This window comes from Salvelinus sp. IW2-2015, linkage group LG25 (genome assembly GCF_002910315.2).
Source record: "Salvelinus sp. IW2-2015 linkage group LG25, ASM291031v2, whole genome shotgun sequence".
NCBI lineage: Eukaryota > Metazoa > Chordata > Actinopteri > Salmoniformes > Salmonidae > Salvelinus > Salvelinus sp. IW2-2015.
This window is the reverse complement of record NC_036865.1, coordinates 10,647,587-10,666,963: the sequence shown is the minus strand read 5'-3', so window position 1 is coordinate 10,666,963 and position 19,377 is coordinate 10,647,587. Positions and strand designations below refer to the sequence as shown.

The 19,377-nt window shown below is 43.5% G+C and overlaps 1 protein-coding gene across 1 annotated transcript; it reads right to left on the bottom strand.

Annotated features, from left to right (window-relative positions):
* Positions 1-6,780: 6,780 nt before the first annotated feature.
* Positions 6,781-16,367, bottom strand: LOC111951760 (WW domain binding protein 1-like). Its single transcript, XM_023969959.2, has 4 exons — positions 16,141-16,367; positions 9,348-9,450; positions 8,699-8,863; positions 6,781-6,997 (listed from the first exon to the last, which is right to left on the bottom strand). The coding sequence occupies exons 1-4, from the start codon at positions 16,327-16,329 to the stop codon at positions 6,882-6,884; spliced, it is 573 nt and encodes a 190-aa protein (XP_023825727.1). The 5' UTR covers positions 16,330-16,367; the 3' UTR covers positions 6,781-6,881.
* Positions 16,368-19,377: the final 3,010 nt, after the last annotated feature.

The following is a 19,377-nucleotide window of genomic DNA, read 5'->3' as shown; positions in this document are numbered from 1 at the left end:
GATCACTCGATTAAGCATGCCTCTCCTTAATGTCAATATGCCTTGTCCATTGCTGTTCTGGTTAGTCTGTATTGGCTTATTTCACTGTAGAGCCCTACCTGACTCACTATACCTTATCCAACCTTTCAGTCCACCACCCACAATATGCGATGACATTCACCTGGTTTCAATGATGTTTCTAGAGACAGTGTCTCTCTCGTCATCACTCAATGCCTAGGTTTACCTCCACTGTATTCACATCCTACCATACCTTTGTCTGTACAATTATTCCTTGAAGCTATTTTATCGCCCCCCAGAAACTTCCTTTTACTCCCTGTTCTAGACGTTCTAGACGACCAATTCTCATAGCTTTTAGCCCGTACCCTTATCCTACTCTTCCTCTGTTCCTCTATCCTCTGGTGATGTAGAGGTGAATCCAGCCCTGCAGTGCTAGCTCCACTCCTATTCCCCAGGCGCTCTCTTTTGATGAACTTCTGTAACCGTAATAGCCTTGTTTTCAGGCATGTTAACATTAGAAGCCTCCTCCCTAGTTTGTTTTATTCACTGTCTTAGCACACTCTGCCAAACCCGGATGTTTTAGCCATGTCTGAATCCTGGCTTAGGAAGACCACCAAAAATTCGGACATTTTCATCCCTAACTACAACATTTTCAGACAAGATAGAACGGCCAAAGGGGGCGGTGTTGCAATCTACTTCAAAGAGCCTGCAGAGTTCTGTCCTACTATCCAGGTCTTTCTCAAATAATTTGAACTTCTACTTTTAAAAATCCACCTCTCTAAAAACAAGTCTCTCACCGTTGCCGCCTGCTATAGACCACCCTCTGCCCCCAGCTGTGCTCTGGACACCATATATGAACTGATTGCCCCCCATCTATCTTCAGAGCTCGTGCTGCTAGGCGACCTAAACGGGAACGTGCTAACACGCCAGCCATCCTACAATCTAAGCTTATGCCCTCAATCTCACACAAATTATCAATGAACTACCAGGTCCACCCCAAAGCCGTAAACACGGGCACCCTCATAGATATCATCCTAACCAACTTTCCTCTAAAATACACCTCTGCTGTTTTCAACCAAGATCTCAGCGATCACTGCCTCATTGCCTGCATCCGTAATGGTCAGCGGGTCAAACGACCCCACTCATCACCGTCAAACGCTCCCTGAAACACTTCAGCGAGCAGGCCTTCTAATCGACCTGGCCGGGGTATATCTGGAAGGATATATTGATTCATCCCGTCAGTAGGGATGCCTGGTTATTTAAAAAAAAATGCCTTCCTCACCCTCTTAAATAAGCATGCCCCATTCAAGAAATTTAGAACCGAGAACAGATAAGCCTTGGTTCTCTCCAGACCTGACTGCCCTTAACCAACACAAAAACATCCTTATGGCGTTCTGCCATTAGCATCGAACAGCCCCCGTGATATGCAACTTTTTCAGGGAAGCTAGAAACCAATATACACAGGCAGGTAGAAAAGCCAAGCTGTTTTCAAGCAGACAGAAATTTGCTTCCTGCAACATAACTCAAAAAAGTTCTGGGACACTGTAAAGTCCATGGAGAATAAGAACATCTCCTCCCAGCTGCCCACTACACTGAAGATAGGAACAGTGTCACCACCGACAAATCCACTATAATTGAGAATTTCAATAAGCATTTTTCTACGGCTGGCCATGCTTTCACCTGGCTACCCCTACCCCGGTCAACAGCACTGCACCTCCCACCAGCTACTCGCCCAAGCCTCCCCATTTCTCCTTCTCCAAATCCAGTCAGCTGATGTTCTGAAAGAGCCGCAAAATCTGGACCCCTACAAATCAGCCGGGCTAGATAATCTGGACCCTTTCTTTCTAAAATGATCTGCTGAAATTGTTGCCACCCCTATTACTAGCCTGTTCAACCTCTCTTTCGTGTCGTCTGAGATTCCAAAGATTGGAAAGCAGCTGCGTCATCCCCCTCTTCAAAGGGTGGACACTCTTGACCCAAACTGCTTACAGACCTATATCTATCCTACCCTGCCTTTCTAAGGTCTTTGAAAGCCAAGTCAACAAACAGATTACCGACCATTTCGAATCCCACCGTACCTTCTCCGCTATGCAATCTGTTTCAGAGCTGGTCATGGGTGCACCTCAGCCACGCTCAAGGTCCTAAACGATATCTTAACCGCCATCCAAAGAAACAATACTGTGCAGCCGTATTCATTGACCTGGCCAAGGCTTTCGAGCTCTGTCAATCACCACATCCTCATCGGCAGACTCGACAGCCTTGGTTTCTCAAATGATTGCCTCGCCTGGTTCACCAAACTACTTCTCTGAGAAGAGTTCAGTGTGTCAAATCGGAGGGTCTGTTGTCCGGGCCTCTGGCAGTCTCTATTGGGGTGCCACAGGGTTCAATTCTTGGACCGACTCTCTTCTCTGTAAACATCAATGATGTCGCTCTTGCTGCTGGTGTCTCTGATCCACCTCTACGCAGACGACACCATTCTGTATACTTCTGGCCCTTCTTTGGACACTGTGTTAGCAACCCTCCAGGCGAGCTTCAATGCCATACAACTCTCCTTCCGTGGCCTCCAACTGCTCTTAAATACAAGTAAAACTAACTGCATGCTCTTCAACCGATCGCTGCCTGCACCTGCCGCCTGTCCAACATCACTACTCTGGCGGCTCTGACTTAGAATATGTGGACAACTACAAATACCTAGGTGTCTGGGTAGACTGTAAACTCTCCTTCCAGACTCACATCAAACATCTCCAATCCAAAGTTAAATCTAGAATGGCTTCCTATTCCGCAACAAAGCATCCTTCACTCATGCTGCCAAACATACCCTTGTAAAACTGACCATGCTACCAATCCTCGACTTCGGTGATGTTCATTTACAAAATAGCCTCCAATACCCTACTCAATAAATTGGATGCAGTCTATCACAGTGCATCCGTTGTGTCACCAAAGCCCATATACTACCCACCACTGCGACCCTTACACTCCGTTGGCTGGCCCTCGCTTCATACTCGTCGCCAAACCCACTGGCTCCAGGTCATCTACAAGACCCTGCTAGTAAAGTCCCCCCTTATCTCAGCTCGCTGGTCACCATAGCAGCACCCACCTGTAGCACGCGCTCCAGCAGGTATACTCTCTGGTCACCCCCAAAACCAATTCTTCCTTGGCCGCCTCTCCTTCCAGTTCTCTGCTGCCAATGACTGGAACGAACTACAAAAAATCTCCGAAACGGAAACACTTATCTCCCTCACTAGCTTTAAGCACCAGTGTCAGAGCAGCTCATAGATTACTGCACCTGATTACTGCACCTTATAGCCCATCTATAATTTAGCCCAAACAACTACCTCTTTCCCTACTGTATTTATTTATTTATTTTGCTCCTTTGCACCCCATTATTTATATCTCGACTTTGCACATTCTTCTACTGCAAATCAACCATTCCAGTGTTTTACTTGCTATATTGTATTTACTTCGCCACCATGGCCTTTTTTTTACCTTCACCTCCCTTATCTCACCTCCTTGCTCACATTGTATATAGACTTATTTTTTCTACTGTATGTTTGTTTTACTCCATGTGTAACTCTGTGTTGTCGTATGTGTCGAACTGCTTTGCTTTATCTTGGCCAGGTCGCAATTGTAAATGAGAACGTGTTCAACTTGCCTACCTGGTTAAATAAAGGTGAAATAAATAAATAAAAATAATACCCATGTATCTACAATGAAAGATGTAATGTTGTTATTGTTATTACTCAAATGAAAACAAAACTGCTGAATTAGTTAATTTCTTCATTCTCTCTGGTAAATGTTTTCACAAAAACACATATTGGAAATATGTTCCCAAATGCAATAGATTTTTACTTGAAATCCAATATTTTATCAACTCTAGAATTAGTCGAAAAATATTAAAAAACTTGTATTCTTAGAACACTACCTAGGTTTATACAATTGTACCCCTGACCTTATTATTTATTTTCACTTTTGAAACTCAACTAATGTGTAGTGAATGTTTTTATATATATTACTTCAATGTTCTTACTTTTCTTTAGAGAATTATTGTTATATATATATACAGTGGGGAGAACAAGTATTTGATTCACTGCCAATTTTTGCAGGTTTCCTACTTACAAAGCATGTAGAGGTCTGTATTATCATAGGTACACTTCAACTGTGAGAGACGGAATCTAAAACAAAAATCCAATTGTATGATTTTAAGTTATCATTTGCATTTTATTGCATGACATAAGTATTTGATACATCAGAAAAGCAGAATTAATATTTGGTACAGAAACCTGTTTGAATTACAGAGATCATACGTTTCCTGTAGTTCTTGACCAGGTTTGCACACACTGCAGCAGGGATTTGGGCCACGCCTCCATACAGACCTTCTCCAGATCCTTCAGGTTTCGGGGCTGTCGCTGGGCAATACGGACTTTCAGCTCCCTCCAGATTTTCTATTGGTTCATGTCTGTAGACTGGCTAGGCCACTCCAGGACCTTGAGATGCTTCTTACGGAGCCACTCCTTAGTTGCCCTGGCTGTGTGTTTCGGGTCGTTGTCATGCTGGAAGACCCAGCCACGACCCATCTTCAATGCTCTTACTGAGGAAGGAGGTTGTTGGCCAAGATCTCGCGATACATGGCCCCATCCATCCTCCCCTCAATACGGTGCAGTCTTCTGTCCCCTTTGCAGAAAAGCATCCCCAAAGACTGATGTTCCACCTCCATGCTTCACGGTTGGATGGTGTTTGGGGTTGTCCTCATCCTTCTTCTTCCTCCAAACAACGGCCAGTGGAGTTCAGACCAAAGCTCTATTTTTGTCTCATCAGACCACATGACCTTCTCCCATTCCTCCCTGGATCATCCAGATGGTCATTGGCAAACTTCAGACGGGCCTGGACATGTGCTGGCTTGAGCAGGGGACCTTGCGTGCGCTGCAGGATTTTAACCATGACGGCGTAGTGTGTAACTAATGGTTTTCTTTGAGGCTGTGGTCCCAGCTCTCTTCAGGTCATTGACCAGGTCCTGCCGTTAGTTCTGGGCTGATCCCTCACCTTCCTCATGATCATTGATGCCCCACGAAGTGAGATCTTGCATGGAGCCCCAGACCGAGGGTGATTACCTTATCTTGAACTTCTTCCATTTTCTAATAATTGCGCCAACAGTTGTTGCTTCTCACCAAGCTGCTTGCCTATTGTCCTGTAGCCCATCCCATCCTTGTGCAGGTCTACAATTTTTATCCTGATGTCCTTACACAGCTCTCTGGTCTTGGCCATTGTGGAGAGGTTGGAGTCTGTTTAGATTGAGTGTGTGGACAGGTGTCTTTTATACAGGTAACGAGTTCAAACAGGTGCAGTTAATACAGGTAATGAGTGGAGAACAGGAGGCTTCTTAAAGAAAAACTAACAGGTCTGGAGAGCCGGAATTCTTACTGGTTGGTAGTTCAAAAACTTATGTCATGCACATAAATGCCTACATTACATTACTTAAAAATCATACAATGTGATTTTCTGGATTTTTGTTTTAGATTCCGTCTCTCACAGTTGAAGTGTTCCTATGATAAAAATTACAGACCTCTACATGCTTTGTAAGTAGGAAAACCTGCAAAATCAGTAGTGTATCAAATACTTGTTCTCCCCACTGTATAATAATAATAATAATAATACTAAATAAAGCCACATCGGAAGTACAATCATGGCCTCAGATAAACAGTACTTCCGTGAGGATGGGAGCTGCTCTACTACTCTATAGAGATATCTGAAACACAGTTCCCAATAAGGCTACACAGTATTAATCAAAGCATAGGCTATTCAATCATTTAATATATTACAGAAAGGCTACTTAACAAGACTTCGTGATTCATTAGTAAAAGGGAGTTCTGAAGACACATTACAATAACCGASACACATTAAACCGATCATATTCACCGTTTCAAACATGAACTTCCGCACTGCATAGGTGTGTGAATTTTTGTGCAATAAACGTGGTGTCTCTTTAACATGAGGTCAGATGAAGATGCTCCATGCTAATCTCAAAATGAAAAATAAGAATACCTTGTAATCCTTCTTGGCGCATCTCTCTTTCTTTGTTTATTCCGGTTGTGTATATTCCTACATCATATGTTGATGTTAGGCTGTGTATCTCATTTAGTCATTTATGTCTTGTCTGAATAAATAAACGATTATATAACACAAGAGGCCGCTGTTATGCCTGAATTCGACCCAAAACCAATGAGGAAGTCTGCAGTGTTGAAAGCGGTTCTATGAAACCAATTTGTACCTCCAGCAAAGCTCTCAACCTCGCCAGCCCGCTTTTAGTTTCTATTCAGTTCGACATGCCATAAATTCATCATTTGAACTGTGCAGAACTCTGTAATCTATTGGCCTTTGTGTGGCTCAGCAGTGAGACTCCAGGCTTTTAGGGTCAGTGCATCACCACCTTAAGATAAGGCTACATATGGCACGGCTGCATTACAGAGGAATGCACATTGTGATGCAAGCATTGTGCTACTTTCTTCTAAGGAGGGACACATTCACAGGCACACACACACTTCTCACTCACAGGTTTGAGGGATCAACTCTGAGTCTCTATGTCTGTGTGTATATTGGTGTCTGTGTGTATATTGGTGTCTGTGTGGATCTGAATCTGGGGTCTGCATCTATCACAGATGTTCTCTTCCTCCTCCCTTCCCAGCATGCCTCTTCCTCCTCCCTCCCAGAGTTCCTGGTTATCACACATCTCGATTGCCGAGTCGCCTGTAAAGCGCAGGTACCTGCCCAACGCCGAGTTATTGTTGTCAGGGAAACCATTTCCATGCTACCCCTGTGTAGACAAGGGGGGCCACAATGGGGGTTATGTCTGGGGGTGTGGTGGTGGTCTGGGGGAAGGATGAGGGCAGTCAGGGTGCTGGGTGGACAGAGAGGCTAACTGGAGGGGGACTGTAGGGAGGGGGAGGAGTGGCAGTGCTGTCAACTACCTCCTCATAGGTTGGCAGCATGTAGTCAGGCAGGAATCCTATACAACGAGAGAGGGAAGGAGAGGATATTAATTCAAATGTCTTGATATACAGTACCAGTCAAAACTTTGGACACACCTACTCATTCAATGTTTTTTCTTTATTTGTACTATTTTCTACATTGTAGAATAATAGTGAAGACATCAAAACTATGAAATAACACATATGGAATCATGTAGTAACCAAAACAGTATAAAGGGAAAGGGGGATACCTAGTCAGTTGTACAACTGAATACCTTCAACTGAAATAAGTCTTCCGCATTTAAATTAAACAAATCAAAATATATTTGAGATTTGAGATTCTTTAAAGTAGCCACCCTTTGCCTTAATGAGAGTTTTGCACACTCTTGGCATTCTTCACACTCTTGGCATTCTTCATTCTTCATGAAGCTGGTAGCAGGTGACTACCAGCTTCATGAGGTAGTCACCTGGAATGCATGTCAATTAACAGGTGTGCCTTGTTAAAAGTAAATTTATGGTATTTATTTCCTTAATGCGTTTGAGCCAATCAGTTGTGTTGCGACAAGGTAGGATTGGTATGCGGAAGATAGCCCTATTTGGTAAAAGACTAAGTCCATATTATGGCAAGAACAGCTCAAATAATAAGCAAAGAGAAACGACAGTCCATCATAACTTTAAGACATGAAGGTCAGTCAATAGGGAAAATGTAAAGAACTGCAGTTGCAAAAACTGGCTCTCATGAGGACCGCCACCGGAAAGGAAGACCCAGAGTTACCTCTGCTGCAGAGGATAAGTTCATTAGCTACCAGCTTCAGAAATTGGCAATTAACTGCACCTCAGATTGCGCCTCATAGAGTTCAAGTAACAGACACATCTCAACATCAACTGTTCAGAGACTACGTAAATCAGGCCTTCATGGTCCAATTTCTGCAAAGAAACCACTACTAAAGGACATCAATAATAATAAGAGAATTGCTTGGGCCAAGAAACACGAGCAATGGACATTAGACCGGTGCAAATCTGTCCTTTGGTCTGATGAGTCCAACCGCCGTGTCTTTGTGAGACGCAGAGTAGGTGAACGGATAATCTCTGCATGTGTGGTTCCCACCGTGAAGCATGGAGTAGGAGGTGTGATGGTGTGTTGGTGCTTTGCTGGTGACACTGTCAGTGATTTATGTAGAATTCATGGCACACTTAACCAGCATGGCTACCACAGCATTCTGCAGCGAAATGCCATCCCATCTGGTTTGCGCTTAGTGGGACTGCTGCATCAGATGACCTGGCCTCCACAATCACCCAACCTCAACCCAATTGAGATGGTTTGGGATYAGTTGGACCGCAGAGTGAAGGAAAAGCTGCCAACAGTTGCTCAGCTTGTGGGAACTCCTTCAAGACTGTTGGAAAAGCATTCCTCATAGAGCTGGTTGAGAATGCAAAGCTGTCATCAAGGCAAATGGGTGGCTACTTTGAAGAATCTAAAATATATTTTGATTTGTTGAACACTTTTTTGGTTACTACATGATTCCATATGTGTTATTTCATAGTTTTGATGTCTTCGCTATTATTCTACAATGTAGAAAATAGTAAAAAAGAAAGAAAAACCCTTGAGTGAGTGTCCAAACTTTTGACTGGTACTGTATTTACACATTATATTGACATGTAGGCCTATAGTACTATGTATTGTACCATAGTCATTGTGCTGTGTCACGCGAATGCTACAGACAGACACAGGCACTCACTGAGATAGAGGGGGAGATGCTGTGTGTTGTTGTGGGCCTCTCTGTATACAATGAGGTTGATCTCATTCTGTCTCCTCTGCTGCTGGAAGCTCTGCTTGTAGCGCCGGTGCTGAGACACACAGCAGCACATTAATATGATGATGAGAGTCCACACCAACCAGAACCCTGAAAACAGAGCTAAGTGTTAATGCAATAGCATCCATTTCCAACAGATCTGTAGGTCTCAAACCTCTGACACACACACCTCAGTGCTCAGGATAATTTGTTGAGCGCAACATACGCCTAAACAACAAATGAAAAAACTGCTCCAGACTCAGTACCTTTAAAGCCCATGCAGTCAGTCTTGAGTTATTATAAAAAGGGACTGCCCCAGTAACARGAGACTACAACCCTGCATGTAAACAACTAGAGCTACCCTCTCACAGTATCAATTTAAGAGTTACACAACCTATGGAGACAGAGGATAGACAGGGAATACGATATGAGGAGAGGATAGAGGGGGAGAGGAGAACAGAGGAGATAGCAACAGGCTCACACAAATAACTCTGGTTAGGCATACACTGTATGGAGGAGAGGAGACATGGAATAGTACAGGGAGAGAAAAGACAAGGGTGGAAGGGGAGCAGAGAGAAGGAAGCTGGTAACTCACACCAGAGCTCATAGTAGTAGCTGCAGCACTGAGACTCTCCACAGCAGTGGTCTGATTCACACACATAACTCTGGTTGTTGTCTCCATGGCACACCAACCTGCTCTAAAAGAAAAGCACAGAAACATACATTATAGATTAATGATTTTCCATTCTAACATTGAGAACCAGGTTTGCCGCACGGCAAGCGGTACCAGAGTGCTACGTCTGGGACCGAAAGGCTCCTGAACAGCTTCTACCCCAAAGCCATAAGACAGTTAATTAAATGGCTACCTGGACTTTCTGCTTTTCACCCCCTACATACATATACGTATTACCTCAATCAGTCACCCACCAAACCATCATGTACATATTACCTCAATCAATCACTCCAACTACCTCGTTCCCCAGTACACTCACTTGGTACCGGTACTCCTTGTATATAGCCTGGTTATTGTTATTTTATTGTGTTATTGTATTATGTTACTATTTTCTTTTTATCTATTTGTTAATTTTCTCCCTTTTTAACTGCATTGCTGGGAAAGGGCTTGTAAGTAAGTATTTCACGGTAAAGTCACACTTGTTGTATTCTGTGCATGTGACAAATAACATTTTATTTGATTTCCCAACAGCATTTCAAGGCTAAATTCAATGTTAGAACATTTGTAGGAGCATCATTAAATCTCTGAGCATTTTCCCCTAAACCAGGGGTACTCAACTACTATTTCAGAAGGTCCAGTGACACAAATTTCCTAGGTGGCAAAGGTCCGGATGGATATCGCCCTTTATCGGCACTGTGGTAARAAACARAGTCATCTATGACTTAGGAAACATGTTGTTATATAAAATGTACATTAAATACATTAAATGAGACTAAGAATTTGAATTAATTACAACTTCTTTCAAATGTAAACATGTGCAACATTGCATCAACATGGCTGAAGAACAAAAGTGCTTGCATAATTGTCTATGCAAGAAGGTGCACTGTGAACCATTGTACATGGGCCTTGAATATATTATATATTTTAAAATAAAATTAAGTGCATGTTTTATGGAGTACAAAGGAGAGTTGAACAAAAATAATAATCTGAGTGCACAGAACGTCACTGTGGGCCATGCAATATTCGTGTTTAAGTCACGCTGGGCCTTGCCCTGCATTAATGAGAGGAATTACACCCTGGTCTGTTTCACCTCTTTGTGCTTGTCTCCACCCATCTTCCTCATTATCCCCAGTGTATTTATACCTGTATTCTCTGTTGCCAGTTTGTCTTGTCTTTTCTTACCAGCGTGTTTTCCCATCTCCCTGCTTTCTCAAGTTCTGTTTCCTAGTTTTCCCGGTTTTGACCATTCTGCCTGCCCTGATCCCGAGCCTGCCTGCCGTTCTGTACCTGCCTGACTCTGACCCGGTTACGAACCTCTGCCTGTCCCGACTCCGAGCCTGCTGTTCTGTACCTTATTGACTGCCCGGGATTATGGACCTCTGCCTGTCCCGACTCCGAGCCTGCTGTTCTGTACCTTATTGACTGCCCGGGATTACAGACCTCTGCCTGCCTTTGACCTGTCTTTTGCCTGCCCCCTAAACATCTGTGACTCTAGCTGTCTGCATCTGGGTCTTATCCTGTGTTCTGATAGTACGAACTGGCCATGACTGACCCAGCAAACTAAGACCAGCTCCACAATGCTGTCTCCCTGCAAGGAGGCCCCATTGGAAGACACGAGGAGTTACTGTAATGTCTTATGGAGGGACTCCATACCCTGGCAGAACGCCATGACCAAGCGTTCAATACATTGCTGGAGCAATTCCGCGGATTCTCTACTGGGCAGCGGGTCACATCCGTAATCTCCCAGCCTACCCCAGTGTCCCGAGAACCCCGCTCACCTCCTCCAGAGCGCTACGCTGGCTTTTCTCTCCCAGTGCTCCCTCATTTTCGCGCTGCAGCCTTCTTCGTTCCCCTCGGACCGCTCGAGGATAGCATATCTCAAAGCTGATGTCGGGGGGGGGGGCACTCACCTGGGCTACGGTGGTGTGGGAGCAACAGTCTGCCGTCTGCCGTCTGCCTCAGTCTGGAGGAGTTTGCGGCGGAAGTGCGGAAGGTGTTTGATTCTCCGTTGTCTGGGAGAGAGGCTGCTCGTAAGCTGCTCTGCCTATAGGGATGCAACAGTGCAGTGGGCCCATGGTTCGGTATGTATCACGTTTTGTGGGCCATGGTAACGGTATGGTTTTGGTATTTTATATTTAAGGGAAAAAATAAACACATCACCCTTTTTGCAACACGTAGCTCTTCATCTCCCAATCCAGTACATAGAGAACCGTCACAGTGAGGTAGCTGTGAGTTGCTCTGGAGGTCCAACTATCAGTGGAGAGAGCTAGATAGGGTGTCTATGTCAATTCGTTTTCAATTTCTCTCTTTGATGTTTCATAGAGTTTGGGAATTACTTTTCTGCTGAAATGTGGGTGGGAGGGGACATTGTAACGCGGTTACATTTTTTCCATCAGGTGACGAAATCCTGAGTCTTTAACCACCAAATAGGGCTGCAAATCTTTGGCTATGAAAACTCCCACTGCTTTCGTTATTTCTTTATGTTTTTCAGAATTTGCTGCAAATTATTGTTGGAAGGCAGCAGTGAGAGATTGTGTTTTCGCGAACAAGTGGACTCTCCTTGCTCCAGGTCCACCTGCAAAGGATACGGCTGGGTGATGGCGAGTAAATGACACAACATGTTAGAAGTGTTTCCACTCGAGTAGCTGACAGTGACAAAGCAATGCTTGCAGACAGTACTTTCTTTGTTAACGGTCTTCTTACCCTCGTCATCGTATTGAACGTTGAATCCAAAATGTTCTCACAGCAGATTTGAAAGGCACCGGTGCCTCTTCAAATTTGCTTCTCTGTCTCGCTAGTGCTCGCCATTGTCACATTGGAGCTGAGAGAATATTTGTTTTTAGTTTCCCCTCTCTTCGGGCCCCTTTAGGGAGGTTTCCTACTGAGATGTCATTGCAAATCGTCCATTGGTTGTTTAAGGTGGAGGGGGTTGCGGTCACTGCGGTTGCCACATTTTGAGACAAACTTTACTCCACAGCAATGTCACCCCTCAGGAGCCACCTAACGGCCTGGGGCCCCAAGCAGTTGCCTGCCTTGCCTGTTCACAAGGTGCATGTCTAGTTCTGTGGATCTGAATATACAACGTGCGCGTAGTCTGCAGTGCAATAAGCAACTTTTGGAAATTATAGGAAAATGACAGGCATATCGTAATTCCGCGGGCCCGTGTGAGTATTGAACCATAGGGTACGTAACATTGCATCCCTACCAGCTACGTCAAGACTCCCGTAGTGTGGCAGACTACGCAGTGGATTTTCGCACATTGGCGGCTGAGAGTGCCTGGAGCCCGGAACCATTGTTCGGCATGTCCTTCACGGATTATCGGAGGTGATCAAAGATTAGCTTGCTGCACATGGACCTTGACTCCATCATAGCCTTGACCATCCAGATTGATGGGTGGCTTCGAGAACGTAGGAGGGAGAGGGAATCTGTGCCCTGTCGCCCTCGTTCGCCCTTGATTCCCATCTCGCCTCCGAGGAATCCTGGAGACCCCCGAAGTCTGCATGTCCAAGTGAACCCAACGTCACCCGAMTTCTCTCGGGAATTACAGAGGGCTGCCGACTCGCCTCCTTCGGTGTCCATGCACCTGGACAGTGATAGATTGACTCTGGCTGAGCACTTACGCTGACTCCACACCCAGAGCTGTCTATATTGTGGAGCTACGGAACATTTCTTAGCTACCTGCCCATTAAAAACCCAGGCTCATCAAGAAGGGGCGAGTACTCTGGTGGGCAATACAGATAACTTTTCTTCTCCCCTTACTCGCATCCCTTTCTATACCACCCTGCTGTGGGGGAACCAGTCGAAATCTCTCCGGGTACTCATTGACTCTGGGGTTGATTAGAGTTTTTTGGACGCTACCCTGGTGTACGAGCTGGTCATCCCCACTCAGCCCCTCTCCATTCCCATGGACGTTAGAGCGCTGAACGGGCGCTCTGTAGGCCGGGTCACTCACTTGATTAAGGTGTGATGTAATGTCTGTCAAAAATGTTTCCAGAACTCAGAAAACGGAGTTGCCCTGTCACTCTTCTGCTCTAATAAGCTTTGATTTCCTCCTGAATGACCCTAAAGCATTCCAAAACCGTGTCTTTGCTGAGCCATCTGACATTGTTGTGCAGTAGTAAGTCATCAAAACTGGCATTGGACTATGTCAGAATGCCTCGTAGCAGGTGGTGTTGTAGGGATGATGTTGCTCTCAAAATGTGGATCAGTTTCATCATTGTTGTCATGACCTCAGAATACGGCTATGCGAATCTCACGTTTTATAGCTGGCTAGGCTAACAACCTTCCTAGATGTGGTTATATAGGGAATTGAACAGTTCTAGTTTTAAGTAGTTGAAGGACAACTAGCGCCCGGTGGCCTCAATAACGAGCACAGCAGTGGASGATATCTTGACAKGGTTAGCACCGGAGTACMGTAGCCAATACATACGCTAGCTGGTGGGCTAAGTCAYCACAAGACAAGGAAGCCCGACATCCTCCAATAAAAGGGATAGGTAGGGGAGAGCTGTCACACAGCCTTGGAGGGCGAATTTTGCACTCTGACCCACAGGCTGTTGGTGACAGACTGACAGTACACACAACTCGCATAGAGTTAAGTTTACCCTACCGGGACTTGGGAAGATGCGGTAAATTTGAGCAATACGGCTAAGCCAATTTTGCGAGAAGAAATGAGAAACCGTGCGTGGTCGTCCTCCCACGGTGACCTACGCAGAGTGAGAGGGATATAATRCATACTTTCAACRGTACTGATGGTCTGAAAGGTATGAAGTAGAACTGCAGAACAAAGTCGACTACAAATACAAAGTTTCCAATGTCTTTGCAATTGATACAAACAAGCGACGTATAAAAAAATATGCTTCAAATGAAAACCGAGATCACAGCATTAAAATATAAACATCAATCATATTGAAATACATTTAATGTTCAATCAATTGAGTTCTATTTTGTTACTTGTAGACTACTGTCTGTAATTTATCTCAACATATTTCATGTGAAGCCTAACGTGCTCAATGATGTGCGGTGATTTGGTGCATTTTTATCGGGTAAGCATTAGAATAAGCCACCTCAATATTTGCAGCCATAGGTGGTCATATCACTTCAGGAGCTAATCCATCGTCTGTATTGTGAAATAATTATAATGTTAAGGAATTGTTAGATCCTTCAGATCTTATCAACACACGCTCCAACAACGCACTAGCGAKCGTTCTRTCTGTGTGGTGTTTAGGGAACGCATGTTATCTTCGGGATGTAGGAAAAATGCATCATCAAAAAATTGCAAGCCTAAATTCCATTGCTATCGGAAACCGGGTCATGGGCAGTTAGTCTACATCCGGGCTATTATTGTAATGAGCTCCGCCTCCAAACAAGACCTAATTTGTTTGGTRCAGACCAGACCAAGTCTGAACCAATCATAGACGTCTATGTTTCACAAGTTTGGACATACGGTACCTTATACGTTTATACTCTAGTGTGCTCTACTGTGCTGTACTGGACTTTACTGTTCTCTGCTTTTCTTTATTGTAACATTACTGTACTTAGTATTAGGATCCCCATTAGCAGTATTATTTTATAAGGATCCCCATTAGCTGTTACCAAGGCAGCAGCTACTCTTCCTGGCTTCCAACAGATAAAACATCACATCAAACAAAACATTAAGCATTATACAAATTTACATTGCTCCATTAGAATATTACAATACTACATTACAAAGAATAATGTGTGTGTAGAGTGTGTGTTTTAGAGTATGTGTGTGTGTGTGTTTTTTCTCTACTGTACTCTACTGTGCTGACCAAACGTGTGAAACATAAACGTCTATGATTGGTTCAGATTTGATCCGGCCAGGGRGAATGACAAAATTTCAACTACTTTTCAACGTCTATGGACGTCTGGTGTTGGTCGGTGTTCAGTGGGTGAGAGTGCTTGTTACATTAAATGGAGAGAGGGTAGCTGGTAGGTGTTGTGATAGGTGTCAYTAAGAGCCAGGAGAGGTGACATTAACWGGAGAGAAAGAGATAATTGTGAAAAAGAGAGCAGCAGAGAGATAGAGAGGCAGGMAGGGGTTGTCCAGACAGTTCAGTCTTGCTTTGACCACCAGATGACAGAAAGAGAAAAAAACAGTTATGAGCTGAACATAACAGTATGCCATTGTAGACAATTCAATTGCAGTAATTCCATTACTGATTTTTCAATCCCTTTTTTAATCACTTAAAAATTCCTAAACAAACTTYATATCAGCAAAAACACTAACTTATTGGTAGGTCTACCATTACTTGCTACTTCTGTGAACTTTCATTATCCTCCCTCCTCATGAGGGAGAGAAATTAGAAAATATATTTGGTTTTGGCACAAGGAAGCCAAGGTTTCTTAAACTTACAGAAGACAAATAATTTCTCCAAAACTAAATATGTTGTTGATTTTAGTTGGCAGGGGTCTTTACTTCAACATTATTGTGTTTTGATGTATTTCAAATACCTTGTAAGACTTTTTCTGGTAGATGCTTTCTAAAACCCCTTTTCCATCTATTTGACCAGAAATCAAAGCCTTTGTTTATTCCCAATTTTTAGGACAGAACATTTTTGAAAAATGTATATATCCCTTAATTTCTCAAAGATCAACTCTTAGCTTTCATTTGACACCCAATTTGACATACTCCTATGAACTTCACATGTTGGTGCTCATGGGRCCTTTCAGATGGAAATGCCCTGTGTTAGCATACCTGTGTAATTTCCAGCAACAATGCCATGGTCTCATCAATGCGCTCGGCTGGGATAACAAACCCAACAAAATATGCAGGAGAGAGGAAGAGGAGGGAGGCGACCAAAGGAGGGCCAGTCAGGAAGAATTTTGTGTTGAGCTTTTCCTTTTTTTGCACTGCATGGATCACTGGAGTGGTTGAATGCCACATTGCTGTATGGTGCACTCAAAATGTCTTGTAGTTGAGTAGCCAGCAGCACAGAGTGAGCAGCAACCCAAAAGAGGTCTTGATTTAAATGCAACAGAACCCCTCTGGATATAGACCCCCAATATGGTGCCAGGGAATGCAAGTAAACAGGGCAACAGAGGCCAGTTTAAGACCCAAGCCCCTTCTCTCACAGTCTCACATAGACACACGCACACCCTAACCGACACTCRCATGTCTGACCTATGTAGTCACAATTTTAATTGCAGCCTCGAKAATTGCAACTGCAGTTTGACAAGTAGATATACTACGAAGGAAGCTAGATCTGCTCAAGGTTTTCTAAAGCTAGCCAGCTGCAGTTAGCTTCACATTCCAGCTGAAGCTTAATCTGTACTTCGACTGTGGATATTGCTTGCTTATCAATGCACAAGCAGCTTTTTTSCCACGCCTATRGATAAAATAACTGTTAAGTAGGATTGGGGAGTATCGGATTACGAAAGACGGTAACTGTAATCCTTTACGTTACCAGTAAAAATYTTGTAATCAGATACGTTTGAGAAAAACTAGATGATTACTTCGAGGATACTTTTAAATTCAGAAAGGATGTTTGCAGAAAAAAATCTTTGACACCTCTATGTTTTATCAATGACATTCAAWTCAGCATTGAAAAAGGCGCAAATTTTAAGTTTGTTCCACCTGAGCGAGTCGGACCATAAGTCAGAGACCACTATGATGACACACCAAATATTTAAAAAATATTTCCTACCAAAAAAAGTAAGAGATAAAAATAACAAATAATTAAAGAGCAGCAGTACATAACAATAGCGGGACTATACAGTACCGATACAGAGTCAATGGGAAGGGGCACCGGTGTCGAGGMAATTGAGGTAATATGTACATGTAGGTAGAGTTTTTAAAGTGACTATGCATAGCAGCAGCGTAGAAGGGGGAGGGGGGCACTGCCAATAGTCTGGGTAGCCATTTGATTAGATGTTCAGGAGTCTTATGGCTTGCGGGTAGAAGTTGTTTAGAAGCCTCTTGGACCTAGACTTGGCGCTCCGGTACCGCTTGCCATGCGGTAGCAGAGAGAACAGTCTATGAGTCTTTGACAATTTTTATGGCCTTCCTCTGACACCGCCTGGTATGGAGGTCCTGGATGGCAGGAAGCTTGGCCCCAGTGATGTACTGGGTCGTATGCACTACCCTCTGTAGTGCCTTGCGGTCGGAGGCCGAGCAGTTGCAATACCAGGCAGTGATGCAACCCGTCAGGATGCTCTCGATGGTGCAGCTGTAAAACCTTTTGAGGATCTGAGGACCCATGCCAAATCTTTTCAGTCTCCTGAGGGGGAATAGGATTTGTCATGCCCTCTTCACGACTGCCTTGGTGTGCTTGGACCATGTTAGTTTGATGGTGATGTGGACGCCAAGGAACTTGGAAAGGAACACATCTCAACCTGCTCCACTACAGCCCCGTCGATGAGAATGGGGGCGTGCTCTGTCCTTCTTTGTCTACACCCATTCAGCATCGTTCACACCCTCTTAAGCCTTAGCCCCCCCCCATCTCTTTAAGGATTCACATGCGAGGCCATGTGCAATACAGAGTGAGTACAGTAGTGTACTAAACAACCAAAGATTTCAAGACTTAAGGCTGGTTTATACTATGTCTGTAGACAGTTGTCGCAGTGACATCATGAACATTCTATTGTCATCCGACATCGAACTCATTGTCGTTATGAAAAAGTATAAACACAAATCGACAGGCTGCATGACATCAGCAGCCTTGTGGTCCAAAATAACATAACTGGTGTATTTTAACACCAATAAACCCATCCGCTCAAAAMAAAATATTGAATATATGCAACTTTCTATTGAATGAAAACAACTTTCTAAACAATGGTTTGGTTTGTTTCTAGCTTGTTAGCTAGCTAACGTTAAGTTAGCTGACTAGCCAGTTCAAATAATGACCATGTCATATAGCTGACAACGTCTTAACTTTAGCTCATTTGTATTTGTTATTACAGAAAAATAAACTCACAACAATATCATTATTTACAAGTTAATGGCAAATATACCTAGTTTCCTGACAAGAGTCACAAATGTGGAACGTTAAAACTAAAAGTGGATTTACCTAGTTCGGTGAAGACCCAAGGACTTTCAAGAGTTAACCAACCCTGGGAACGGTGTTGGGATCTCATGTTTTTATACTTTAACTGCAAAGTTAGGTAAGTCGGAAGCTTGTATAGTAGAGCTTTCTATAGTAGAGCTTTCTACATATCTGTCTAGGTTGGAACTGTTGTTAAACAGTTAAAATACAATAAATAATTTCCATTCTGAACTGGAATAAACTGATTGATCACATCACACAGAAGAATAACAGAACACACAGGCTTTTTGATAGTGCAACCCTAAGTAACAGTACAGATGAAAAATGATCAGGCCTACTGTACATCTTACTGTTGAAAGTATTATTGAAAAAAAGTCTAATTTTGAACTGTTGCTGTTAAAATACAATAACTATTTGTTTATTCAGAACTGYAATCACACAGGTTGAAGTTTTCAACAACATGTCTATTCTGGACTCAGCTTTTAACAGTGCAACACAGAGGTCATGCTCAGCATTGAGTCTATTTCTGTACTTGTTTTTAAGTATGTCAGAGTTGAGAACCCTGACTCACATTGGTATGTGGTGCCAAACTGGACCAGAACATCTACTGCTTTCTCAGTCAGGCAGGAGACCGCTTCCTGTTGTAGATGAGCAACCCAGAACTGTGTGAGTGTGTTTGCCTCAAAAAGCATCTTGCTTCAATCAGTTTATTCCAGTTATTATTATTGTATTTTAACAGCAACAGTTCCAACCTAGATTTGTTTCCAACAATAATTTCTACAGTAAGATGTACAGTAGGCCTGATAATTTTTCATCTGTACTGTTACTTAGGGTTGCACTATCAAAAAGCCTGTGTGTGTTCTGTTATTCATCTGTGTGATGTCATCTGTATTTYCTGTTACTTACGGTTGCACTATTAGTAGCTTGCTAGCTTTCTTTGGCTAACATTA